This window comes from Panicum hallii, chromosome 9, assembly GCF_002211085.1.
Source record: "Panicum hallii strain FIL2 chromosome 9, PHallii_v3.1, whole genome shotgun sequence".
In the NCBI taxonomy this organism is placed as follows: domain Eukaryota; kingdom Viridiplantae; phylum Streptophyta; class Magnoliopsida; order Poales; family Poaceae; genus Panicum; species Panicum hallii.
The window spans coordinates 6900472-6924439 of record NC_038050.1 but is presented as its reverse complement, the minus strand read 5'-3'; the positions used below and the strand labels follow the sequence as shown (position 1 = coordinate 6924439).

The following is a 23968-nucleotide window of genomic DNA, read 5'->3' as shown; positions in this document are numbered from 1 at the left end:
AATAACCTTTAATATACATATTTACTTTATATACATGCCTATAATATGATGGATCCCAAACTAAGAACGTGTCTAATTTCTATTGTACTTTCTTGATTAAATATGAGTTATTTACCTGATGTTGAATAGTTTTGCTGGTTGCTTACACCTTTAGGCTATGATTAGTTAACTGAAAATAAAAGCTACACCTGATTTACTTCATATTCTGGAATATTTTATTGGTGATATCTTTAAGATTATTGTATTAATTGAAATATGGAGAACCACCTAGGAAAATAGTGCAACCACAATACCACATAACTCTGGTCTTCACTGATTAATTAGAAACACTAGCTTATGACAATCTTACTGAAAGGGCAAGAGGGGTTGCATCGTCGCGTCATAGCTCGGTTCTCTCGAGAGTTTCATACGTGGTTCTGGTTAATCCATTTTATCATTAGAGAGAGTTATGGCCGTTTTGACTTGAGTCTTAGCGGATTATTATAAGATAGAAAATCTTTGTAAAGGCTTCACAGTGAATTCCTGCCACTCACCTCGAAAGTATTTAAAGATCCTGCAAACCAGGACATCAAGGGAAACACGAGTTGCATGAGTTATGGGTAAAGTGTACAGCCTCTGCAGAGTTTAAACTGATATATCAATCGTGCTCACGGTTAAGAGCGGTTTGGACCCTCACATGATAATTGAATTTGAAGTTGATCTAAGTTGATGTTCTTTATTTATGTTACTTATGTTGTTGTAACTTATTTGTTTTACTTATTTAAAGGTTTTTTATATATTACATTTAGTTAATACTTGCTGTCAGACCCGAGGCCACCGGGCTGGGCATGTTACGGAGTTTAAGAGATTAAGGCCGTCTTATCTCTTATTCATTTTGTTTATCTCTTGTTTATCCCGTTTAAATAGGAGATAGAGCTGACCAACACGGAGAGGATCTATTCGAGACCAGTTCTGGTGTGATCCCTCGGAGGGGGTTGGTTAGCATCTTTGTAACTCTGACCTCTCGGATATATAAGGGAGGTCAGGGACCCCCCTAAAAACAGAAGATCATTAGGTCATTCTACATCAAAGAGAATACAAACCACCATACAGGACGTAGGGTGTTACACTCCGTGCGGCCCGAACCTGTCTAAAGTCTTGTGTTCTTTGCACCTTCGAGTTCCTGATCTCGGCGTTCCCTCACCCAAAACTTACCACCTTAGGTATATTCCTCGGTGGGCAGCCGGTTAAACACCGACACTTGCTAATTAAAACTTGACCAAATAAAGTTTATTGCAGTCAAATCATGCCAGCTATTCCTTTAAATTGGTCTTGCATATCATATAATTTACTTTACTTGTTGAATACCAACTATAAGTGTACTCACGGTTGTTTTATTAAAATCAATGCTGCTTAGAACAAGATAATTATTCGGAGTGCTCTAAAGACTTTAAGGAATTTTAAATATATGTCTTTCAGTCATCTGCCTGTGAAGATGAAGTTCCGCTGCTAGTTTAAGATGTTTATTGGTTTGCTTAAGATTAAGACTTTCGGCCCGTGAAGATGAAGTTCCGCTGCTAGTTTAAGAAGTTTATTGGTTTCCTTAAGATTAAGACTTTCGGTGGTCATGTAATGTATTAAAGTATTTTAATATTTTCTTTTATTATGATATTATTTCGGATGTGTATTTTTATAGTCTATTATATATGTGTGAATAGTAATCCTAACGTGTATATGAAATGCATCCAGTTTCTCCAGTTTCGTGACCGCAACGAGCATAAAGGCCTGTTTGATTGGCTACTGCGGTTTACCTGAACCTTCTAGTACATTTTTTAGCAGTTTTTTTAGTCACGTCATAATTTTAGCGTGGCATACTACTAGAACCATCAAGTTCCTCGATGTTTTTCGGCAAGTTTCTGATAACAACTCTAGAAGAACTCATTACGAACCGTCTTATTACACTAGCTAATCAAATATAGTGTTGTTCTGAACCACAACATGGTCTCCATAACTTAACATTATTACATTAATCAATATTGTTAGTGTAATATATGTGTCGCAAAGTGAAATAGTATAGTATATTTACGAAAGTAGTTTTTGATAAAAGTATATCCATATCATTTTATAAATGCAGCTTGCAATCAACGAAATAGTATATCACTTTATTCTGAGCCATTGTCTATCTCTCAAAAAAAAAATCTGTGCCATCGTATGCCAACGGCGCGCGTGCCCATTTTAGCACGCTCGGAGCTGTTCCCACGTCAGACTAGGCACTGATGCGAGCTGCACCAGTGGACAAAGCTGGACACTGGACCTACCCCAATACATGAAGATGATCCAATCAGCGACCACGGCCGTCTTCAAAACCAATCGTTTTTGGCGCGACGAGCGTCCGAACAAAACCTGCAGCCAGCCAACCTGGCCGCCGGTCTCTGCCGCCTCGTCTGCGCCGGCGAGGTCGACCGCGCAGGCCCCGCGACAACTCGAAAGCCCGGCGGCCCAACTGTCGTTGGAGAGAGCTAGCTGGTGGCGCACAGCCGGAGCTTAGCTGCACATGCTGTGCATTATTGCGTGAGTTATAGTATGCTTCTGCATCGCAGAATATCCGATCCGTCGATCTCGTTTGTTATGCGATTTTTCATTCGCCTCTCTTGCCTCTTGGGCCTACCCTGTTCTGGAAACACTCTGTTGCAAGTTCTCATTGAAAAAGAAGAGAGAGAGAGAGAGAGAGAGAGGCTACGAGGTGGGAATGGGACTCCGAGATTTCCAGTCCAACCAACGAAGAAGCGACATGTCTTGTCCAGAAGCTGTAGTACCAATACAAGAGACGAAGACCCGGTAAAAATTTGCGTACTATTTTTTTTCCTTCTGTGTCTGGAAGAACAAACAAAATGTCAAGTTCCAGAAATGAGCTCGTCGTGTTGCCTTTGCCTTGCCCTCCCTCTCGTCTCGAGCCCGGGTGGTCACCTCCATCTCCTGCAGTCCTGCCTGACAAGCAAGCAAGAACATCGGTAGACTTTTTTATTGGGCCAGCGCTAGCATCATTTTTGCTAGTGGGCTTCACGGCATAAAAATTTCGGCCAGAGCGGAGTCAGTTGTTGGCTGCACACATTTCATGACCCAAAACATCGTAATCTTCAGCTCAACACGTTCGTTTGAAAGTAATCAAATTGATTGATTGCATAACAATCCAATCATTTCGATCCTGGATTGGTCTGAGCAGCATTGATTTCGCCATTTCGGTATGTCATGTGGATATATATATGGAATACGGACGCAACATGTACCGTAGTTGCCACGTAAAATATTGTTGAAAGTCTATTCTGTAAACTCACAATGAGCACGCACCAAAATTTGGGTTTAGCATACATGATTGGAACACGCATAGATTAATCTATGGTCAATTTCTTCTTGTTTTGAGATTTAGAAAGTGTAGTGCGAGAGTCTAAAGTTGAAGCTTGAGAATCATGTTTCGATAATGGTTAAATGTTGCAAAAATAACTCCATTGAAATAGTAGGAATATTTGTATATTTATACTCACAAAGAGTCTTATAGAAATTGTCCTACAAGTTTAGGGCCAGTTTGGCAGAGCTCCCAGAGCTGATTCTCTGCTGAATCCAGCAAGAGCTTTGCTAAACAGTTTTTCAGAGAGAAGTGATTCTCTGCTGATTCTGTGGAGTGATTCTCTAAAATGAACTAAGAGGCTGGGAGCTGAAAAAAGTAGCTTCTTCTGATTCTGTGAAGTGATTCTCCATCCTGATTTTAAGAGTTTATGCTAGAGAATCATAGAGAATCAGCTTCAGCCACAGAATCACTTCTCTTAGTGAATCAGCTCCCACAGAGAATCAGGATCGGTTGGAGCTCTACCAAACTGGCCCTTAATACTGGATCCTATATTTCAAGCGAGATTGGTGTAGTAGCGCGCAACTATGTACTCAAGAGTTAACGTATTCGTAGACCTAAAGTCCGCATTAACTAACTACATATCTTACTCATGCTAATATTGAGATCCTAGTCACTTCACCGTAACCACAACTTCTCATTCCTATGAAGCAGTATTTGCCATTTTACCGTGATGTGGCACAATATAACTGAGCTCAATGATTTTGCATCACACAAAAAAATAGCAGAGAATATATTTGGTGCTCAACAACGCCAAAAAAAAGAAGATTCTATATATTTGCTTCAAAGGTCAATTTTCACTTCTTTATCTCTACTATAAAAAAACCAATTGAGGGATAATTATTTGGTGCGACCTTGACCCCACCTTCTTTGGTCATTCTGATGACTCTCATCCTACGCCATCCAATTGTCTCCTCGTACGATCTGAGCCTACCAACCCCTCCCTGACCTGCCTCCCACCCCACACGCCAGCCGACGGTTCCCATCTCTTCCACCCCGCCACCCTCTCCCTCGCTCCGCCCCAACGCCCTCCCCCTCACCCACCTCGCGCCACCGCCGCCCGCCCGCCCTCCCCTCGCGACGCCACAGCCCATGAGCCGGTCTGCGCCGCCGCCATCATGTCGTCCAGCCATCCCTGCCCCGCAACGTCGCCGTCCGCCATCCCACCGCCGCAAGAAGCCCCTGTTTGCCGTCGCACCGCCCCCTACGTTGCGCCGCCGCGACCCGTCCTCCTCCAGTCGTGTGCTTTGGCATCAGGATCCATCGTGAGCGAGAGTGAATGGCTCCGACGTGCCGTTCGACGCCACTGCCTCCTCTCCGATCGGCTGTAGCACGCCATAGCTGCCCGCCTGCCCCTTGGAGATCACGCCGACCCCTGCACTCTAGCCGTCCCCATCTCGCCGTGCTGCCCCCGCGCTCCAGCCGTCCCCATCCCCTAGAGCTGCTGCTGTCGCGCCGTCCAGCCGTCCCCATCCAGTTGTTCAACAGGCCCTGCACATTATCGAACGCGCGTCCAAGCTCCAACCCTCGCTCCACGGATCATGCGGTGATAGCTGGGCCCCTGGACCCCTTTGTCCTAGGCCCTAGAGCAAGGCGCGGTGTCAAGGAGAAGGAGAAGGAGCGAGCTGACATCAGCATATTCGTCTCCATCGACGGTGATTGGTTTCTTCCTCCCTCCACACTGGTAAGCAATCCATCCTAACATTATTTTCTGTTCTGGATGAAATCCAAATTTTTCCTTCACTCCCTTCCATTCTTATTGGTGGTGCGTCTCCCCTCTCTGCCATTAACCGTGTGTCCCCCTCTCCTGCTCTCTAATCTGTTTACTTACTGCTGTTGCTGGACACCAAGAAGCAAAGAGATGAGAGTGGGTGATGCTTGAATTTCTTTGCGAAACCCTAAATGAGTGGCAAAATTATCTTTTACACCTGAAATTGTATGTTTTGATGGCTATTAGTTGTGGGAATTAGAAAGATGAGTGATGGATTAGAAGTTACCTTGAGGTTGCGGATAGAACACAAAAGTCTCTACAAATACCATAGAGTTGCTAAAGGTATTTTCTTTTCCATTATTACTTCCGTAGATTAAATTCTATGAAAGAGAGAAACAATCTCTGGTACAATATTATTGCTAATCCTTGGTATTGTGTCTACTTTGCCTGATTTAGAATTTTAGAATTTAGATTTTGGAATAGGCTCTGATAATCACTAGATGGAAAAAATAATAGATTGGTTGATGTTGGTGAACAGCAAGCAAGATTTTCCCTGTGATATTCTTTTCAGGTTTAGGTATAACATTTGCACTATTTATTCCTGCATCCGAACAGGGTATTGCAATAGCTATTTCCCCTGGTGGATTGGTGATCTTGGTGTCATGTTTCCTCTTCTCTATGATTTGTGTTACTGTTTTGCATTTTTTTTATTTGGACATGGAACAAGATTGAGAGGAAAAACATACACATCCATCTCGGCTAAGGGTGTTGATGATATTTTATTTCTTTCTTTTAGTTGATGTCATGTGATCCCGATAGAGACCAGGCTGGATTCATCCTGGATTGTACTGTCTAGCTGATGATGGAGTCAAGATAGATGTCAAACAAGATAAATTCTTACAAATTCTCCTTCAGCGGTGGTGGAATGTATCAAAGAAAACAGTTCAGTAGTGTTCAATGCTCTCAGGTCACTCTGTTGCATGAAAAAAAGCTTATGTTTGTTCTTATTGATGCCTAACTTTCATGTTCGCAGTTTGAAATATTTTCTTATGAAATTCTAGGGCATGTGATTTATCTGTTTCAAATTATTTCTTGGCCATTTAACATGTAAAGCTAATTAAGTTATATAGGTTCATCTTCGTAATTTTATTTGGTTTACCGTCTAGCAAGTTAATCACTGGCTGAATTATGTCAGATGCTTAAATACTATTAGATCAATTGTTATTGTGCTATAAAGTTAATCAACTGTTCCCAGACATATATGCACAGGTGTATGTTGCGGAGCGCGGACAATAGTAAAGATGGTGGTCATGGTGCAGATCCGGGACGCTTGGTGGATGCAGGAGCTTGCTGTGGATCCCATGGCTTCGCTGCTGGTGCGTGTGTTGTACGAATCCCTCCACGACTGAGCTCCTTCCATGTCCAACCATGATGCTTTTGAGTCAGGATGTTAGGTTGGGATGGGCTAATGGTGATTCTCACAGGTGAGATGGTATTCACAAAGTTAGAACAACAATTTTTATTTCATTGTCCTGCTTCAAATGCCTTTTTACTGCAAGAGATTTTTTTTCTCTGGTATTGGATTGTTCACTGATTTATTATATCCTTTGATATTATATCATGGTTGGCTGTAGATTGTAGTGTTTCAATTTTTTGGACCTTTATAACGAACAATCCTCGGGAGAATCGGGAGCAAGGCCAAGCAATTCAGACTTTTGTGCTAAATCTGTACAAGCGTATTAGGCAGTCAACAAGAATAGTTGAACGGTGAGGGGTGGACAATCACATCATAGTTGGATCAGAGATGTCAACGAAGCTCTCTCAATGCAAGCTATGTATAAACTTGTCTAGCTCTGGTGTATAAACTTGTCTAGCTCTGGTGTATACTTGACCCTGCATATCAACTTTTTTTTCATAGTATTCTGATTAAGCACCAGTATAAACATGAGAATTTTCCTACTTTTATTTTCTTTCAGTAAAGATCCAGAGAATTCTTTTATACGCTAACCTGCTCCATAAACTGCAGATTTTTTTTAACTTTGTTTCCTCTCAATCATGGTGTTTGAGTATATCTTTGTCTTATATTTTTGTGTAGTCTCTGTTAGAAAACTTGTTAGCGGTCTCTCATCTGTCTACTACTGCAATTTAAATATCAACCTCTAGGTTGATAGTGCTTGTTACTGTTGGAGTTTGTCACAGAGATTGGATATATCTGGAAGGATTTCACTCTTTTTTTGCCATCATTATGTGGTTGCCTCTTGCTTTCTCTAATCCATGTCCATACTGTGACATTTTATTTTTATTACTACTTATAGCATCACATAATGGAGCTTCCAAACTTGAAATGCTTTTGTATCCCTAGCCATCTCAGGTTACATGTTGCAAAGTAGATGCTATTCTCATATTGTTTATTGTTGGTACATATAGACAGGGGTACCTCCTACCAGTGTGTCCAACCCGAGGAGCGCGAGGTTATCCGTAACCACGCGCTAAGCTTCTGGGCAACTGGGCGTACGGCTCGGGCCTGATGGCTGAGGGCTTGGTCTCCGGACCTCCCTCCACGCACTAGCAGGTCCGGCGCCTCCACGTACCCTTAAGGACAAAGGTGCTCAGGAACGGCTGTCATGAGGCCGGACCACCGCGGGGTGGTCCTGGACCCCCATGTGAAGAAGCCGGACCCCCAGGGGGCCTGAGCGCCTGGGCCAGCCAGGGGGCCCGGACCTTCCATCCCTCCGGGGAGGAGGTCCGGTGCCGCCACGTGTCCCTGAGGGAGCATCTGCTAAACCAGAGCCGCCACGTGTCCGGAGGATTCCACCCTTCTACGAGAAGCCAGCCCAACTACTGCATTAAATGTGGGTGGTTGGGGTGCGCATGCTCGGAACAGGGTATGGGTTGCCCTTTGACACGATGAGCAGGTATGGCTGACATCACGGTAAGCTCGCCAGTTATCGAGGCGGCGCGTCATGTCACAGCGCCGCGTGCGTGGGTGAGGGGCGTATGGTCACATCATAGCGCCGCGCGCGTGAGCAAGGAGTCATTATGACCTGCTACTGGAAGGCCACGGCGTGCACAGCTACAGTGCGAAAAGGCTACAGCACGGCAGGTCAGTGTAGCCCCTTCGCCTGTCAGCAGGAGCTGACTCTACAGCGACAGCAGACTCTATGCTAACAGGACGGCACAAGACCAAATCCAGACGGAAGATACGCACGGAGGCTGACGAGGAAGATCTCAGGATCTAAGTCACTAAAGGTTCCGATGTGTACGTTATTTAATATGTTGCCGGGTCCACCTATCGGGACCCCGCTCAGTGTACACGCTCCCCTTGGGCGTATAAAAGAGAGCGCGCGCACGTTAGAACATAAGTTCCACAAGGTTCCACAAGCCCTCTCAAGCTCGCAAGTGTCAGGCTTAGACACACACTACTAGTTTCACAGACTCTCAGAAGAGTTGACACACAAGGAAGTTGACACTCTCAGAGGGTTAGCCGTTCCTTATCAAAACAAGCAATACATCACATAGTGGACGTAGGGTTTTACGCTCCGGCGGCCCGAACCACTCTAAACCCTTGTGTGCTTCTCGTGATTATTCGTCTTTATATTGAGCATTCCTTGACTTGCCCCAAACTCGTCCTAAACTAGGATTAGGCGGGTGCACTCCGCCACCCGACTGGAGAAATCCTCCGACATTTATCTTACCTAAATTTCTATCCAATTTTATTTGCTCAAGAGTGAAGGCGCAACAGCAAGCGGCAACTCCCTCCATTGATCTGCAAAGAGATTGATTTACTTAGAAATAACCTTCCTTTTTCGTGGTGCTTGATATCTGGCTATTTTATTATTGTTATTAGACATAGCTGAACTTATGTAGCTTTCATACAATATTACTGCTATAATTGTAATGCTGAAGATTTTAGTTATAGATGATTTGCTATCAGCTCTGATGGGTATCGAGGTAACCCCTAAGTGTACAACCCACTGGACCACAAATAGAAAAATAGTGTGATTAGCGTTTTAACTGATATTTCTTTTGCGGGAATTAACTCGATGAATCTTCGCTTTTTCTGTGAGGACTGTATGTTGGTAACCCAGTTTGTCGATTCCGGATCATATTTCAAAAATAATCTAGGCAACCATGCTCTGGGTGCAGCTCTAAGAACATTACTACTGGTACAACCCCTATTTGTAGAAAAAAATTTGAATAATGCTTCTATGCACTTGTGACAGCTAAGTTGTGCGAATGTTTCTACTCTTATTAGGATAATGTCAAGTGGTTGCAAATCAGGCCCTCAATCTACTCTTCTATTTGAAAATGTGATAGAACTAGAAAGAATGTAAAAATAATTGTATCATATTGTTAGAGTTTAGTTATATTCTATCATGAATTTTTTTTCATAAGTTGTATATATTCTCACTGAGATAATCCGTTGATAAGACACTTAAAAGTTACTATTATTGTCATTAGGGATTGTCTATATCAAGACACTTATCAACAATCTTCTTAAGTTACTATTATTGTCATTAGGGATTGTCTATATCAGTATAGCTGTATTGATGCTCATCAATAAAATTTAAGGATGATCTACATCGGTATAGCTATATTGGTGCTTATCTATAAAATTTGCACTTTGCACAAAAGTTATTTAGTGTTCTTTTCTCTTTCTTTATAAATGAAAACTATGATAAAGGTTATTAAGGATTATTAGACAATGGTTGCTTGTCAAGTAAGTTTTTTTATTGCATTTTCCTTCTATCAGTGCTCTTACGATCAAAAGTCATATTTGCTCTTTAGCACATAATAATAAGTTAATTCAATGCACGGCTGATATCACGTCAATGTGGAGCAATGGGAGGCAAGAAGGTTGTTTCTGGCAACTAGCCAACGCGGAGCTCTCGCAAGCGATTGGAGCAGTAGAAGGAGGTAAAAATAGAGGTGATCATAGGAAGATGAAAGTAGGAAGAGAGTGGAAAAGCGATAGAGTTGCACAATTTTATACTTTTATTCTATTGTACCACGTATCCAACTATTTATTTGTGTACTTTGAAATACGAATATGCACGGTGCATGAATATTATTTTATATCAAAAAGTATGTCTTTGACGTTGTATGTAATTTACAAATATTTTATGTGATAAAGATTAATGCATAAGAAAATGGGTATGAATCTATTCTTAGAAATTAAATATATGACGATACTTAATTGAATTTCCACACGACTCAACAAGCCTGTCTGAATGTAAATATATATGTAAAGTTTTTATATTCATAGCAAGTAGTTTTATCCGTGATAATGTAGGGACACGAATGAAAACAAGCGAAGCCAAGAGCCTACGAAAACGGGCAGTTGAATCAAACCAAACCCAGTGCACCACCCCCCTCCCGTCGCGGCGTCGCCATCTCCACCGCTCCACGAGACACAATCCGGTGCTGCGACTACACGAAACCCACTTCTGAAGAAGCAGATCACATATATACACCGACTCCACTCCGCGCGTCGTCGCCGTCCGACCTGCCAGATCCAGGCGTCCAGATCCCCGAACACCCACGCGTCCCCCCATGGAGCCCTCGCCGGCGCAGGCGGGCGCGTCGGACCGCGACCGCTCGCCGCCGCCGCCGCCGCCTCCCCCGCCCCAGTCGTCGGCCGCCGCGGCGATCTCGTCGCCGCTCGCCGTTGTCTGCAGCTTCTGGAAAGGTGCACCTCGTTCCTACCTGACGGTTTGGTTCCACTCGCCCAGTAGGCGGTGTAGCTTCGTACTGGTGAGCTCCGGGGAGCGCAGTTGGACTGGATCATGCCGCGTTAGCTGTGCAGAGTCGCGATTCCTGCTTCGCGCCCGCTCGTACTGGCCCCTAGTGGTTGTAGGTATTATTAGAATTTGTTGCTGATTTCGACTGAATTGATCTCAATTCCCCTGAATTGTTAACATACATTTGGTATTGCCATAGCCATCCTCCCACATTTGCTCTGTGCACTTTGTCAAATTGATTGCTCCAACTCCAAGTCATAATCTGAATGGGTCTCTAGGTGTGAAGACCTTGTGGCTCATGGCATTATTCACTGTCCACTGGCACCAAGTATGGAAATCAGTTTCAGTGCAGAAGGCTTCAGTATCCATCTCAAACATAGACTTCCCATTTCTGAGAAGCTTGGAAAATTTTGCTGTCCTAAATTAGATTTTCCTATAGAGTTTGCAACATCGCAATTGTCTTTTTGTGATGAGTTAAGAGATTGAGAAAAAGTGTTGTGAGCTTCTAGCACCGAGTAATTGTGGTTTTATCTTGTGATTTAGATTTAGCAACACTGAGGTAACATTGACTGTGAATTATCTTGCTCTGTGGAATGCTATTAGTGGTGGTAATTCTGAATCTGGCTTCTTATGCACACTAGACTTCGATTTGGAGAAGGAAAGAAGCGGATTGGATGAGCAGGGTTTAAAGATTGCGGAGAATCAAGAGACTAGCCAAAAGAACAGACGTAAGCTGGCTGAGAACACTCGGGATTTCAAAAAGGCATCTCCAGATGATAAGCTGAGTTTGTTCAACTCTTTGCTGAAGAGTTATCAAGAAGAAGTTGATAACCTCACAAAGAGAGCAAAGTTCGGAGAAAATGCATTTCTCAACATCTACCAGAAGCTCTACGAAGCCCCTGATCCATATCCAGCTCTTGCTTCTATGGCTGTATGTCTCTTTTGTTACTCTTTGAATTCAATTATCTCTTGTACTTGCAAATATACTGTTGAAAACTGGGAAAATCTGTCCTTACATTTCCAAGGTCGTAAAATTTTATGGTATCATGAAGAAAACAACATTTGTCATCTCGTCGTAATCTCTCAAATGCATAAGATAGTTTATATGATCAATTTCTTATAATTATTCTTATATTATAGTTCTTTTGTAGCAAATCACCTTCACCCAGCTGTATTCTACCATCCATCAACGAAAGCTAGTTTATCACTTTATTGCAACATGGAAACATATAGGCGATAGGTTTTCAAATTGTAAAATGTGGTACTAGTTTTGGCAAAAGATGGTGTGCTATAATTTCCTCTGATAAAATCACGTGTTTCTAACTTTATTTTACATTCGATCTTGTATCAGTTTTCCTAACAATAAGCTTATCTGCAATCATTAATTCTAGTGCTAAGGATTTCAATGCATGTAGGATCAAGACCAGAAACTATCTGAACTTGAGACTGAAAACCGTAAGATGAAACTAGAGCTTGAAGAATACCGTGCTGAAGCTGCACACTTGAAGAACCAGCAGGCAACAATTAGGCGACTTGAAGAGCGAAACCGCCAACTTGAACAGCAGGTATGGTCTGTTTCCATTCAAATATCTGCTCTATTTCCTTATCCTTGTAATTTTCTTTTATGTCGAGGAGATCAGTGCTAAAAAAAAGAGTTTCTTCTGTCCTTTTTCTTCCTAAATAGTGAAATGTGGCAATTCATGCATAGAATGATGGCGATCAAAATGCTAAATTTCTCCTAATTTCAATATGTAAGTAATTTTGTTTGACCACCATATTATTAACTAAATTCTATTTCGTATAAGTATTCTTCTATGTGAATCACTAAATGGTGTATTGAGGGGTGGAAATTTCTTTTGTCTACCAGTAGCTCGACTTAGTCTGATAACTTTTTATAAAAATAGTTTAGACTAGTCCAGATAAATTTAAATTCCAACTTTCTTGCTCATAATTTTTTTGCTTTGCAATATTTTCATGTTCAATCAATCTGCTAATGATTTTAGATGGAGGAGAAAGTGAGGGAGATGGTTGAAATGAAGCAGCGAAGCATGGCTGAAGATAGTCAGAAAACTTTGGAAGCCCTTAAAGATAGGTATGCATAATTAACAGTAAATAAAAATGAATTGGTATGTTATCACCCCAATTGCAATGGCCTGACACTAAAGGCTCACTCATATACCTTGACTCATACCGCATATTTTGACCTTTATGTTCCTGTAATCGTAGGGAACGGTCATTGCAGGACCAACTAAGGCAAGCTACAGAAAGTGTAAAGAATATGCAGAAGCTACATGAATCGGCGCAAAGCCAGTTGTTTGAGCTTCGCACTCAGTCAGGTCTATTTCTAAGCTGTGTTACCATGATCATCTTCTGACATAGTTGGGTTGGCACAATATATTCTAAATGTTCTAGTGAATTGAAGCATCTCATTTCATTCAGAGGAGGATCGTGCTGCAAAGGAGGCTGAAGTCAGCCTTCTGATGGATGAAGTTGAACGTGCTCAAGCACGATTAGTCAGTCTTGAGAGGGAAAAGGTAGCCTTGCGATTTGCAATTCCACTTTCATGTTTCTGCTTGCATAACTTTTCTATGTGGATGGTTCTAACATGTGGAACTGTGTCAATTTGTTATGATTTATCGGCGGTCACTGCTGTTTTTCATGTTTTCCCAAATACGTGTTGTTTGTATGAGGTAGAGATACTTTCAGAAATCGTATGGGTTTTTATCCCACCCACCTACCCGACAAACCAACCAAAATTCCAGTGTAGTGGGGGTCAAATTAGCCAAACTAGAATTCATGGACCAAATAGCCCTTCATTATATATAAGTTGAGAGACTAGCCATATATATTTTCCAAGAAGTAAAGCTCTTCAGTGTGATCTATATCAAGGCATGGACCTTGACCTAAACTGTATGACGTCAGTAATCACCATCTATCTGAAAATGCCCTAACTTCATGGACAGAGTGAATAATATAGATGTGCTGATCAGAAATCTGTAAAGTTATTGCTCCTCATTGCATGACCCCCAAATACCATTTTGTAATACCCTTTTCCCTTTTTCCTGCAGGGGGATTTACGTTCTCAGTTGCAGACAACAAATGAAGATGCAAGCAAGAGTAGGTCAGTTATTTTTACCTTATTTTGCCTGTGTATTTCATGTAAACTTTCAGTAGTGCTGCTTTTTAGCATTGGGGTTTAATTTTTTTTGAAGTTGATCTTGTTATCTGAGCTGCATAATTTTGTAGTGATTATTTGGAATCAAGTGATATACTTGAGAGTTCCTTGAACGCCAAGGAGAAGATTATCTCAGAATTAAATGCAGAACTTCGCAATATTGAAAGTACTTTATCAAGTGAGAGAGAAATGCATGTGAATGAGCTGAAGAAGTTGACTGCTTCACTCACCGAAAAGGTACTAACTTCTTAAAGACTGCTATCATGTGTAAACTTGGTAACTGGTGTTCTTGGATCAACAGAGTATTCTTGTATGCTGTTTACTAAATATAAATTACATCTATTTTGTTTATTGTGCGGATTTCTTGAAGTTGTAAGGGGCTTGTTTAGAAAACCTTCATTTTATGGGTCTTAAGTTCTTTTTTCCCTCAAAAACGCGGTAGAACTGCGTTTGATTTCATTAAGAGAAGAGAGAATAAATACAAAGTAGGGATCACAAGGGTCCCCAGAAAACAACCCACACCCACTTACACAAATAAAGTTGTTACTTACGTGCCACACGCTGGAGAAAAAACAACTTAAGCGACCTTGAGAGAAATTCATGAAGTGCATGGGCTCCAGCTGAGCACCAAAGGGTCTTAAGTTCTTAACCTGTCTAGTTACTCCACCCCTGTGATCCATTTTCCAAAAAGTAGTTCAGTAAATGCTAATTTATTTGCTGTTGTCATTGTTCACCTGCCATTTCTTCATTCGCCTATTGTAAATTGTTATGCGCGAGTTGGATAGACATCAGTATATCCTGAAGGTTTGCATTTCCTCGTAGAAAACAGATACAAGGAAACAGTTCTAGTGACAAAAAAAGATGTTACATATTTATTGCTTCTATTAGTTATCTTATTTGATTCTATGCAACTAAACTGTACTTTTTCTTGAAATTTTTTGTTGATTAATTTTCCATCTGTAGGAAAGTGCTCTTATGGAGTTGAAGAAAGAACTTCAAGAACGACCTACACAAAAAGTGGTAGATGATCTCAAGAAAAAGGTTCAGATTTTGCAGGTATTGCAACAGAAATACATCTGCGTACCACAATCATTACAATAAACCCTCTTTCTTTTGAGATCACCATCAGTATTTGTGTGCCAATTCCTAAGTTCTTAACCATGTCTATATTCCATTTATAAAAGTGGTGATTCTAAAATGATATATTTGTGATACAGTTATATGGAATGTACCACTTTGTCATTGCTACACGTGACTCCACTATCTTTTTCTCTTTGGTCCTTATCTGTGCTAATACCAGTATTTTGTTCAATAGGCCGTTGGTTACAACTCCATAGAAGCTGAAGACTGGGAACTAGCTACCAATGGTGAAGAAATGAGCAAGCTGGAAGCATTGCTTCTTGACAAGAACCGTAAAATGGAGCATGAACTAACACAACTGAAGGTTGGTATCTGGTTTGGATGGCTGGAAGCTGTGTTTTCTCTGTTAAAGCAATTCTTTCTCTAAGGGCATCTTTATCTTCTGGAACTGGCTGATAAGTTCTATTTTTAAAGGTTAAAATATCAGAGAAGACAAGTCTTCTTGAGGAAGCTGAAAAAAGGATAGCTGAACTAACTTCAAAGGTCGAGGAGCAGCAAAAGTTGATTTTGAAACTCGAGGATGACATATTAAAGGTTGTTTCACATGGTCCTTTGATAACTTTCCTAGAACCAATTAATCCTTGATTTCTTGAATATTCATAAAATCTGTAAGGTGTCATTTCTTTTGCATTCAAGAACACTTTAGCACTGTATTTTGAATACTGTTATAATTCTGTAATGCAAATCTTAGAAACCAGAAGGTTGCTATATTATTGCTCTGCTTTCATCTTCGAAAGCACCCACAACTAATGTTTCTTATCCTTTGTGCAGGGTTACAGTTCAACCGATAGAAGGTCTTCACTGTTGAATGATTGGGATCTTCAAGAAATCGGCTCTAGTGAAGCATCAGAGGTAATTACTACTTAGGTTCACTTATCATGTCTAACCATAATTCTGCAATGCCTCTTATTATCCGAAGATATGGTCGCTGAAGTTTTTTTTAGAATATTTGTATTACAATTGGTCCCTGTATTATTGGCTATCATAGTAGATGAAATATCAAGTGCATAAGTGTATGTTGGTACACAATACACAAACTTTATCTAATGGATTTGGTCCAATCTGAATGGCCCTAGTGAGAGGTGTGAATTCCCTCATCGCGCTTTTAATTGGACTAAATCCAGTCGGGCCTAAGTTAGCTCAAGAGCAATGAGAGAACTCTCACCCCCAATTTGGGCCACTCAAGCTTGATCTGAGGGATGTGATCATGATTGAGATTGTGGATATGTCCATCTGTACTGTTCCGCACAGGATATTTCCTCATCATCTTGTTGCCTGTAACCGTTTACACATCATGATACTTCTTTGAGCCATTAAGTACAGAAGTACCATTGATTCTGTACTAACAGTTTGTTAATAAAAAGATCCATTGCATCCAAATTTAAAAGCTCCAGAGTTAATGCGCTAGCAAAAGTAATATATAGCATTCCCCCTAAAAAAATAGTTGTTGACTAGCAGTATAGGCAGATTTTTATAACCTGAGTCCGATCTACAAAATATGTATATGTGCCAGAATTTTGCTTATATTGTACCTTTAGATTTGTACCAAACATGTACTATTAGCAGCATAGTTGGCTATATATGTATGTACTGCAGCTAGAATTTTAACTGCAGAAATATTTTAATTTAAGGAAACATCTCTTAGGCCCTCTATCTAAGGTTGCAGTTTGTTAAGAGGAAAAATGAAGGCCTGTCAAAATAGATGATTATAACTCTGATTGTTTAGCTGCCCTTGACATGCATAATGGGATGGGCGCTTTTTCTCAAATTCGTGCATATGTTTTTTGTTTTACAGGGTACTGATCCAAGGCATGCATCATCAGATCAAGATCAAAATTCTATGCTCAAGGTCATCTGCAACCAGAGGGATCGTTTCCGTGCACGACTACGTGAAACTGAGGAGGTATATTTGCTGAATTTCTAGAAAATGGCTGCATAGTTTTAGTGTTAAGTGAAATTGGTTGTCTAGTCCTCAGATAAGTACGTGCAGCATGTTTCACAATTTACAATGCCATTGGACAATGGTTGAGAATGACTATGGTTTTGCTCTATCGGTGATTACGCTGACCTTTAGAATAATATTTATAGGAGTGGATATCAGATGACATGGCCATGTGCCTCGATTATCTTCCAGTCTTTGGCTTTGTTATGCTTCTCGTGGGATTTTTCTCATATCCAATGATGAGTCATCTTTGCTATGTGAAACATGACGGTGCATCAGCATGGCTGATCATCATTCTTTGGTATCATAGGAACTGAGGAAATTAACGGAGAAGTATGCGATGCTGACTGTAGAACTGGAAAAAACTAAAGCTGATAATGTCCAACTTTATGGAAAGATTCGATATGTCCAGGACTACAGCCATGACAAGATTGTTTCCAGAGGACCAAAGAAGGTTTATCATAAGTCTTTACGATATAAATTGTGTTATTTATGTTTTCTAGCATTTGACCTTTGCTGTGTTGTTTCAGTATGCAGAAGATATTGAAAGTGGTTCTTCAGATGTTGAAGCAAAGTACAAGAAAATGTATGAGGACGACATAAATCCTTTTGCTGCTTTTTCAAAGAAGGTACATATGTGTTAACAAATCATTAGCAGCACTTGTATGTATGGTATTGCACATAGTTTATTTATACTTTCCTTTTCATACACAGGAAAAGGATCAACGATACAAGGAACTTGGTTTAAGAGATAAAATCACTCTTAGCAGTGGTCGGTTTCTCCTTGGTAACAAGTACGATACTCTCTTCTTTTCTTTGTGTAAAATTTGGTCTCCCTCCCTCCCTCCCTCCCTCCCTCCCTCTCCTTTTGTTTTTATATCCTGTATGCTGAAGTTTGATAATAACCATTAGGTGGTTGTAGAGGCAGACAGAGATGACTATATTTGACCATTTACAATTATGTGATTTTGTTGTCATGTTTTTATATTGTGTTGCCCGAACATTTGGAACTTGAACCGAATAATAGTGACCCCTGTGATTTAGGCATGGGTCCTTACTAATGATACGATGGTAGTTATTGTGGCCCTAGCTTGAAATTACGCTGTGTCATAGCAGTTATGCTCAAACTTCATGTGTTGGGTCAACACACAATGTCTAGAGCTGTGACTTATTTTAAAATTAATTTCAGCTTTGTAGTGTTGAGAAACTTGTTTTAAATAGATCTTTCATGGTACATGATTGATAAGATACGTTTGTGCTGCATGAGGCCAGAGTTTCTTTACTTCAGTCACGAAGTGGACTGGAATGAGAGATTTATATTACAGCTATTTACGTCTACTCGCAGATACGCCCGGACATTTATATTCTTCTACAGCATTGGATTGCATCTCCTTGTATTTACATTGCTGTACAGAATGTCAGCTTTGAGCTATCTCCAGTAAGTGCCCAGTGCTATAACAATTTAAGCCGAGCTGTTACAAACAAGATTTGACCAAAGTTCCTGAGCATTTCTAACATGAATTATTTACACAGCACGACTCCTGGGCATGATGAAATCATCCTGGATGCTGGCAATCGGACGCTATCGCACATGCTCTAAGTCAAGTTGAACTTCCATGTGACAGTATCATAGAAGCAGATACATTCTGGGTTTTGATCTGTAGAATCTTTGCATAGGATCATGACTGAAATTGCAATCTTTATCTGTTCCCTTAGGCGTCTGGATATGTTTCTGTAGATAAAAGTTTTCCAGTTTTGGGGGCAGGGGTGGGCAGGGCATGGACTTTGAAGTCTCTGCATACTGTTGTATTATTAATTGCCATTTTCTTGGTAAATGAAAGCACACATTTGGCCACAAAAGGTACATCATACCGTCACATACATTGTTCTTATATTTTACATACGCTCGAAAGACAATGTCATGAGTGATATAAGCTATACTCCGTTGTAGGCTTGATTTCAGACCCACAAGGCAGAAATTTGATAACGAGTCCCATCAACATTCAATGAACTTCTTTTCAGTTAGCGGTGTTTTAGATGCGTATGCAATTAAAGTAAAAAACTACGAAAGCACATATCAAGAAACAATTACTGCAATCTTCGTTTCAACTAGCGGTATTGTAGATGCGTGCAATTAAAGTAAAAACTATGAAAGCACACACACACACATATATATATATATATATATATATATATATATATATATAAAGAAACAAGCACTGTGTTCTTTTCTGTAAAATATGGAACAGTGTCCGAGCAAGGCACCCAGTTCTTTTGAACTGAAAGACATCCAGTTCCGTTACGTGGTTCTTCACTTATCACTCCCATCTACCTCTGCCGCTTGACCCTATGGCCCTCACAAGCGGCAGCAACAGCGACGCGACCGAATCGAATAGCCCTGGCTAGCGGCGAGCCCAAGGATTACTCGTACCAGAAGACCTCCAGAAAGAGACGAGGCCGTCGTCTCCCCTGTGGCCGCGGCCAAAGCCCCAGTTGATGGTGTGGGCCGTGGGGAAGGCACCAAACGTGCAGCCACCAGCTCCCTGGCCGCCGAATAGCCGCAGCCGAGCCAAGCCCGAGAGCCTCTCGCCAGTCGCCCGCACGGGAGGCGGGGGCCCGGGAGGTACAGAGAGGTGGGGGCCCACGCGGGGGGGGGGGGGGGGAACCACCGGTCGTGGCGTGATCGCTGCGTACGGGCCACACGCGACCCATGGGGTCGATGCGGCCACGTCGCCGCGGATCGGAGGAGAGGAGCGCGGCGTCGCCGTGGGGCCCCGGGGTCGCCGTCGGCGTGATCTGGCGTGCCTATCCCGCTATCCGTCAAGTTGGGGTGCCGCCGCGAGGGGAAATTTGGAGCGGGAGCCGGGAGCCATTAGCCTTGACACGTGGGCAGCGAGTACCTGATGAGACCAATGGAGAGGATCAGGAGGTGATACCGTTACTTCTTCACCCTAATGGAGCCTAGCTTGGGTGGGGATGATTTTGGTAGTGGACGTACTAAACCCGGACCACTTAAACTGAGCTTTCTTTTAAGTTAGTGTTCCACTCTGCTTTAGCACCTTAAGTCCTTAACATGTTTTTTTTTGTGGTACATGAGTCTTCAGAAGATCCGACGACCTTGCTAAGCTAAAACAAAAGCGAGCCACACTTCTACGAATATACTTGCAACTCGCACTCCAAGTGTTTCCTCTTTTTTTTTTGAAACGAACGGCACTCCAAGTGTTTCGTAGCTGCACTTGTACATGCAGGACAGCAGGAGCACAAAATTCCTTTTGCCAGAGTTGTTCAACCATTCAAAAATAAATGGCCGAGCGTATGTAGGAACGGGAACGGAGAAAGAGATCAGAGTTATCCTGCGTATACAATCATTGTCGGTTTTGCGTGTATTTGTGTGCGCGAGAAAAGATATATAGTGACCTTTCTTGATGGGGACTACTTACATGGGTCGACATGCTGTCAACGTCCACGAGAAGTTCTTCATAGCTAAGAGGGATGTATCGTATTTCTCGCAAGTAGGGGAACATGTGTGATATCTAAATTCATGTGCAAGACAGTACGAACAATAATCACTTCCCTTTTGCCTTACCGAGAAGAAGAATATTGTTTCCTTTTGCCTTTTTCCCCAAATGAACTTTCTGCTACTTTTTTTGTGAAAAGTCTGGTGTTTGTTTTACTGTTGTCGAATAATAAGTAGACGTTTTTACAACAGAAGTTGCATATCCATTGAATTTGCTACTTAAGTCGCGACCGTAATGTCAGCAAGACAGCAATCCCTTTTTCTTTGGATGAGCAATGCCAACAAATGAAACAGTTGGACTAGCTAGTAGTTCCAAATACATGCTAATAAGCATCGAGAACAGAGAGGTATATCCTTGTAACCTAACCTGTAAGTTTGTAATCAGGAACGGAGAGTTTTATGATGGTTTAAATATTCAGTCTGAGCTTGTGCACCTTCCCTGGTGTGCACAAAGTATCTTTATAGCTAATACGCATATATTGATCAAATTTGCATCCATCAAGCTCAAAATTCGGCACTCCAGAACATCTCCAACTAATATTTTTTGCTTGAAACGCTAGCACATTAGCTACAGTAGTTATAGTATTGCACCTAGGTTATTTTTTGTTCTAGTTTTGCCCTTGCTTGAAAATTAAAAGGTGGGATCTTAACATAATTTTCCAGACACAGATACGCGAGTGCTACTTTTCCAAATACGCACCACGCCTTAATTACTTGCCACCAGACTGCTGCTGGCGGGCGAGTGGCTATTGGTTACTTTTAGTATTGTGCAACTGGCATTAGGTACCAGCTTTTATATGTTTCTAAAATGCAATCTGCCGAAAGTCAAACCAAGGAAATTGGTTATTCTAGATGTTTGTTTTCTCCAAATTTTGAGGTATTCGTTCTATATTTGGCACATGATTCACATCTAATATGCCGGCAGCTAATTTCAAGAGGTACGGATGTGCATGGGAGCAAACGGCGAAGACAAGTCAGCCTGTGCCCATGATGGTACACGCTAGCTGCTGAGTCGCCCAATAGGCCAATATCATATGCAAGAGAAGAGAGGGAGAGGAGGCAGTAGAGTTTAGCCGGGGAGAGTCCACGTCATCGTCCACACCTCATGGGCCCCGCGGGAAATCCAACTGCGTGACAGGCAGCCCAATAGCATTCCAGCCCAGCGGATTCCGCGCGCTCCCCAGCCAATGAGCTTCAAGATAAGCATTTTTCGTGGGCCCACCGGACGCAGCCCTCGCTCCTCCTCGCGCCACGTAGCCCAAAAGCGCATTCAAGGGCCCCACGTGCCCGCTTCCCGATCACGACTATAGGCACCAACCGTCACTGGCCGGTGGGTCCGGGTTCCCGGGGCCGGTTCACAATTTTATAAAGGAAAGGGCTTTGGAGCTCGCCCCCACACTGTTCCCGGTTTTTGTTAAGCACTCGCTTAACCTAACCGCCGGGAGCAGAAGTGTTCGACGAAATGACGAGCGCCGGATCGGCGACGGGCGCCGCGCTGGGCGCGCGCACGGCGCGCTCCTGCGACGGCTGCATGCGTCGGCGGGCGCGGTGGCACTGCCCCGCCGACGACGCCTTCCTGTGCCAGGCCTGCGACGCCTCCGTCCACTCGGCCAACCCGCTCGCGCGCCGCCACCACCGCGTCCGCCTCCCCTCGGCGTCCTGCTCCTCCCCTCCGCGCGACCCCGACTCGCCCGCGTGGCTCCACGGCCTCAAGCGCCGGCCGCGGACGCCGCGGTCCAAGCCAGGGGGAAGCGGCAAGCACGAGGCCACGCCCGCCTCGATCGCCGCGGCCGCGTCGGCAGCGGTGCCCGACCTCGAGGCGGAGGAGGAGTCTGGCTCCGGCATCGTGGGCGACAACGATTTCTACGGGTTGGAGGACGACGACGACGAGGATCTTCTGTACCGCGTCCCGGTGTTCGACCCCATGCTCGCCGAGCTCTACAACCCCGTGGCCGACGAGGGGGAGCAGAAGCCGGCCTGCCTGATCTCGTCTCTCGCGGAGACGTCGCCGGAGTTCGCCTCCGGCTCGGCGGAGGCGGACGGGCTCTCCGGGTTCGACGTCCCGGACATGGAGCTCGCTAGCTTCGCCGCGGACATGGAGAGCCTCCTCATGGGAGTGGAGGACGGGTTTGATGATCTGGGTTTCTTGAACGAGGAGAAGCCTCAGGTGAACGTGGACCTGGGCATGAACCTCGAGGCCGTGGCGGCGCCGGCGCCGGAACGAGATGAGAAGAAAAGGAAGCGGCCAGAGATGATACTCAAGCTCAACTACGAGGGAGTAATCGCCTCGTGGGTCCGCGACGGCGGATCGCCGTGGTTTCACGGCGAGCGTCCTCACCTCGATCCTTACGAGTCCTGGTCGGACTTCCCGGTAAGCACTACTATACGGCTCAAGCATGGCATCTACAGTTTCTTCCATTTCCACACACCGGGTCTTTGGGATCCGAATAACTGATCGGTTGCCTTCTTCCATGGATCGTGTGCAGGCGGGGTGCAGGGGACTCCTCGGCGGCGCCGTGACAGCGGTGACAGGCGGCGAGCGGGAGGCGCGGGTGTCGAGGTACCGGGAGAAGCGGCGGACGCGGCTGTTCGCCAAGAAGATCCGGTACGAGGTGCGCAAGCTCAACGCCGAGAAGCGGCCGCGTATGAAGGGCCGGTTCGTGAAGCGCAGCTCGCTGCCGCCGCTACCGCCGCCGCCGCCGCAGAAGCAGCCGCCGCGGGCGATGCCGCACGTGGGCATGATGCTCGCGCCGCCAGTGGGCGCGCACGGGCGCTTCCGTTTTTGAGACCACGCGTGCAGTGCAAGATTAAACACTACAGACAGTATCACGTAGCATGTTCTTTCTACTCTACTTTTAATTGGGGATGAACGTACCTAGTGTTAGTTTTGAGCAGAATCCGCACGTGCGAGTTATTAGGGCTCCCCAAGATGCCTAATCACGACTGAAATATTTGTATCCACCTGTGCAGAATTTAATGTGCAAAGTAGCTAATTAAGGATCAGTAAGTATGTAATGTGTAGCTAGGTTGGGTGTTTCTCTTCTGTTTGTAAAGAAGGATCTACTAATTACAAAGGTGTGTAGAGTTTGATGCTCGATCTCATCGACCAGAACATTGGAGTATTACATTACATGTGTAAAGGTCTGAAACTCTGAACTGAAGCTGTGTAAGACCAAAGTGATGATATACTATGTGGTTTGCTTAGGGGGTTCTTAATTTGTTCACGTTTTCCATTCGTTTTGGATCTTGTGTGGCCATGATAGTAGCAGATTGAGGATGCCAATTATTGGACTGCCCCGATAACTAAGCCGAGCTAAGGTTACCCGTTACCTTACTGTGTTTCCTCGCAAAATGAAGGTA

At 43.3% G+C, this 23968-nt stretch overlaps 2 protein-coding genes and 1 long non-coding RNA gene across 3 annotated transcripts; all 3 read left to right on the top strand.

Moving 5' to 3' along the window:
• Nucleotides 1-4396: 4396 nt before the first annotated feature.
• LOC112876398 lies at nucleotides 4397-7086 on the top strand. Its single transcript, XR_003225306.1, has 3 exons — nucleotides 4397-5066; nucleotides 5890-6577; nucleotides 6728-7086. It is a non-coding gene; the product is annotated as an uncharacterized LOC112876398 (long non-coding RNA).
• A 3386-nt stretch (nucleotides 7087-10472) lies between these two features.
• Nucleotides 10473-18951, top strand: LOC112877910 (protein CASP). The gene is made up of 18 exons (XM_025942282.1): nucleotides 10473-10782; nucleotides 11476-11765; nucleotides 12250-12399; nucleotides 12838-12926; nucleotides 13061-13170; nucleotides 13274-13368; nucleotides 13903-13955; nucleotides 14081-14246; nucleotides 14973-15065; nucleotides 15325-15453; nucleotides 15564-15683; nucleotides 15921-16001; nucleotides 16945-17052; nucleotides 17402-17545; nucleotides 17622-17720; nucleotides 17806-17885; nucleotides 18437-18529; nucleotides 18625-18951. The coding sequence occupies exons 1-18, from the start codon at nucleotides 10647-10649 to the stop codon at nucleotides 18689-18691; spliced, it is 2103 nt and encodes a 700-aa protein (XP_025798067.1). The 5' UTR covers nucleotides 10473-10646; the 3' UTR covers nucleotides 18692-18951.
• A 3040-nt stretch (nucleotides 18952-21991) lies between these two features.
• On the top strand, nucleotides 21992-23824 carry LOC112877554 (zinc finger protein CONSTANS-LIKE 16-like). The gene is made up of 2 exons (XM_025941882.1): nucleotides 21992-22979; nucleotides 23095-23824. The coding sequence occupies exons 1-2, from the start codon at nucleotides 22071-22073 to the stop codon at nucleotides 23392-23394; spliced, it is 1209 nt and encodes a 402-aa protein (XP_025797667.1). The 5' UTR covers nucleotides 21992-22070; the 3' UTR covers nucleotides 23395-23824.
• Nucleotides 23825-23968: the final 144 nt, after the last annotated feature.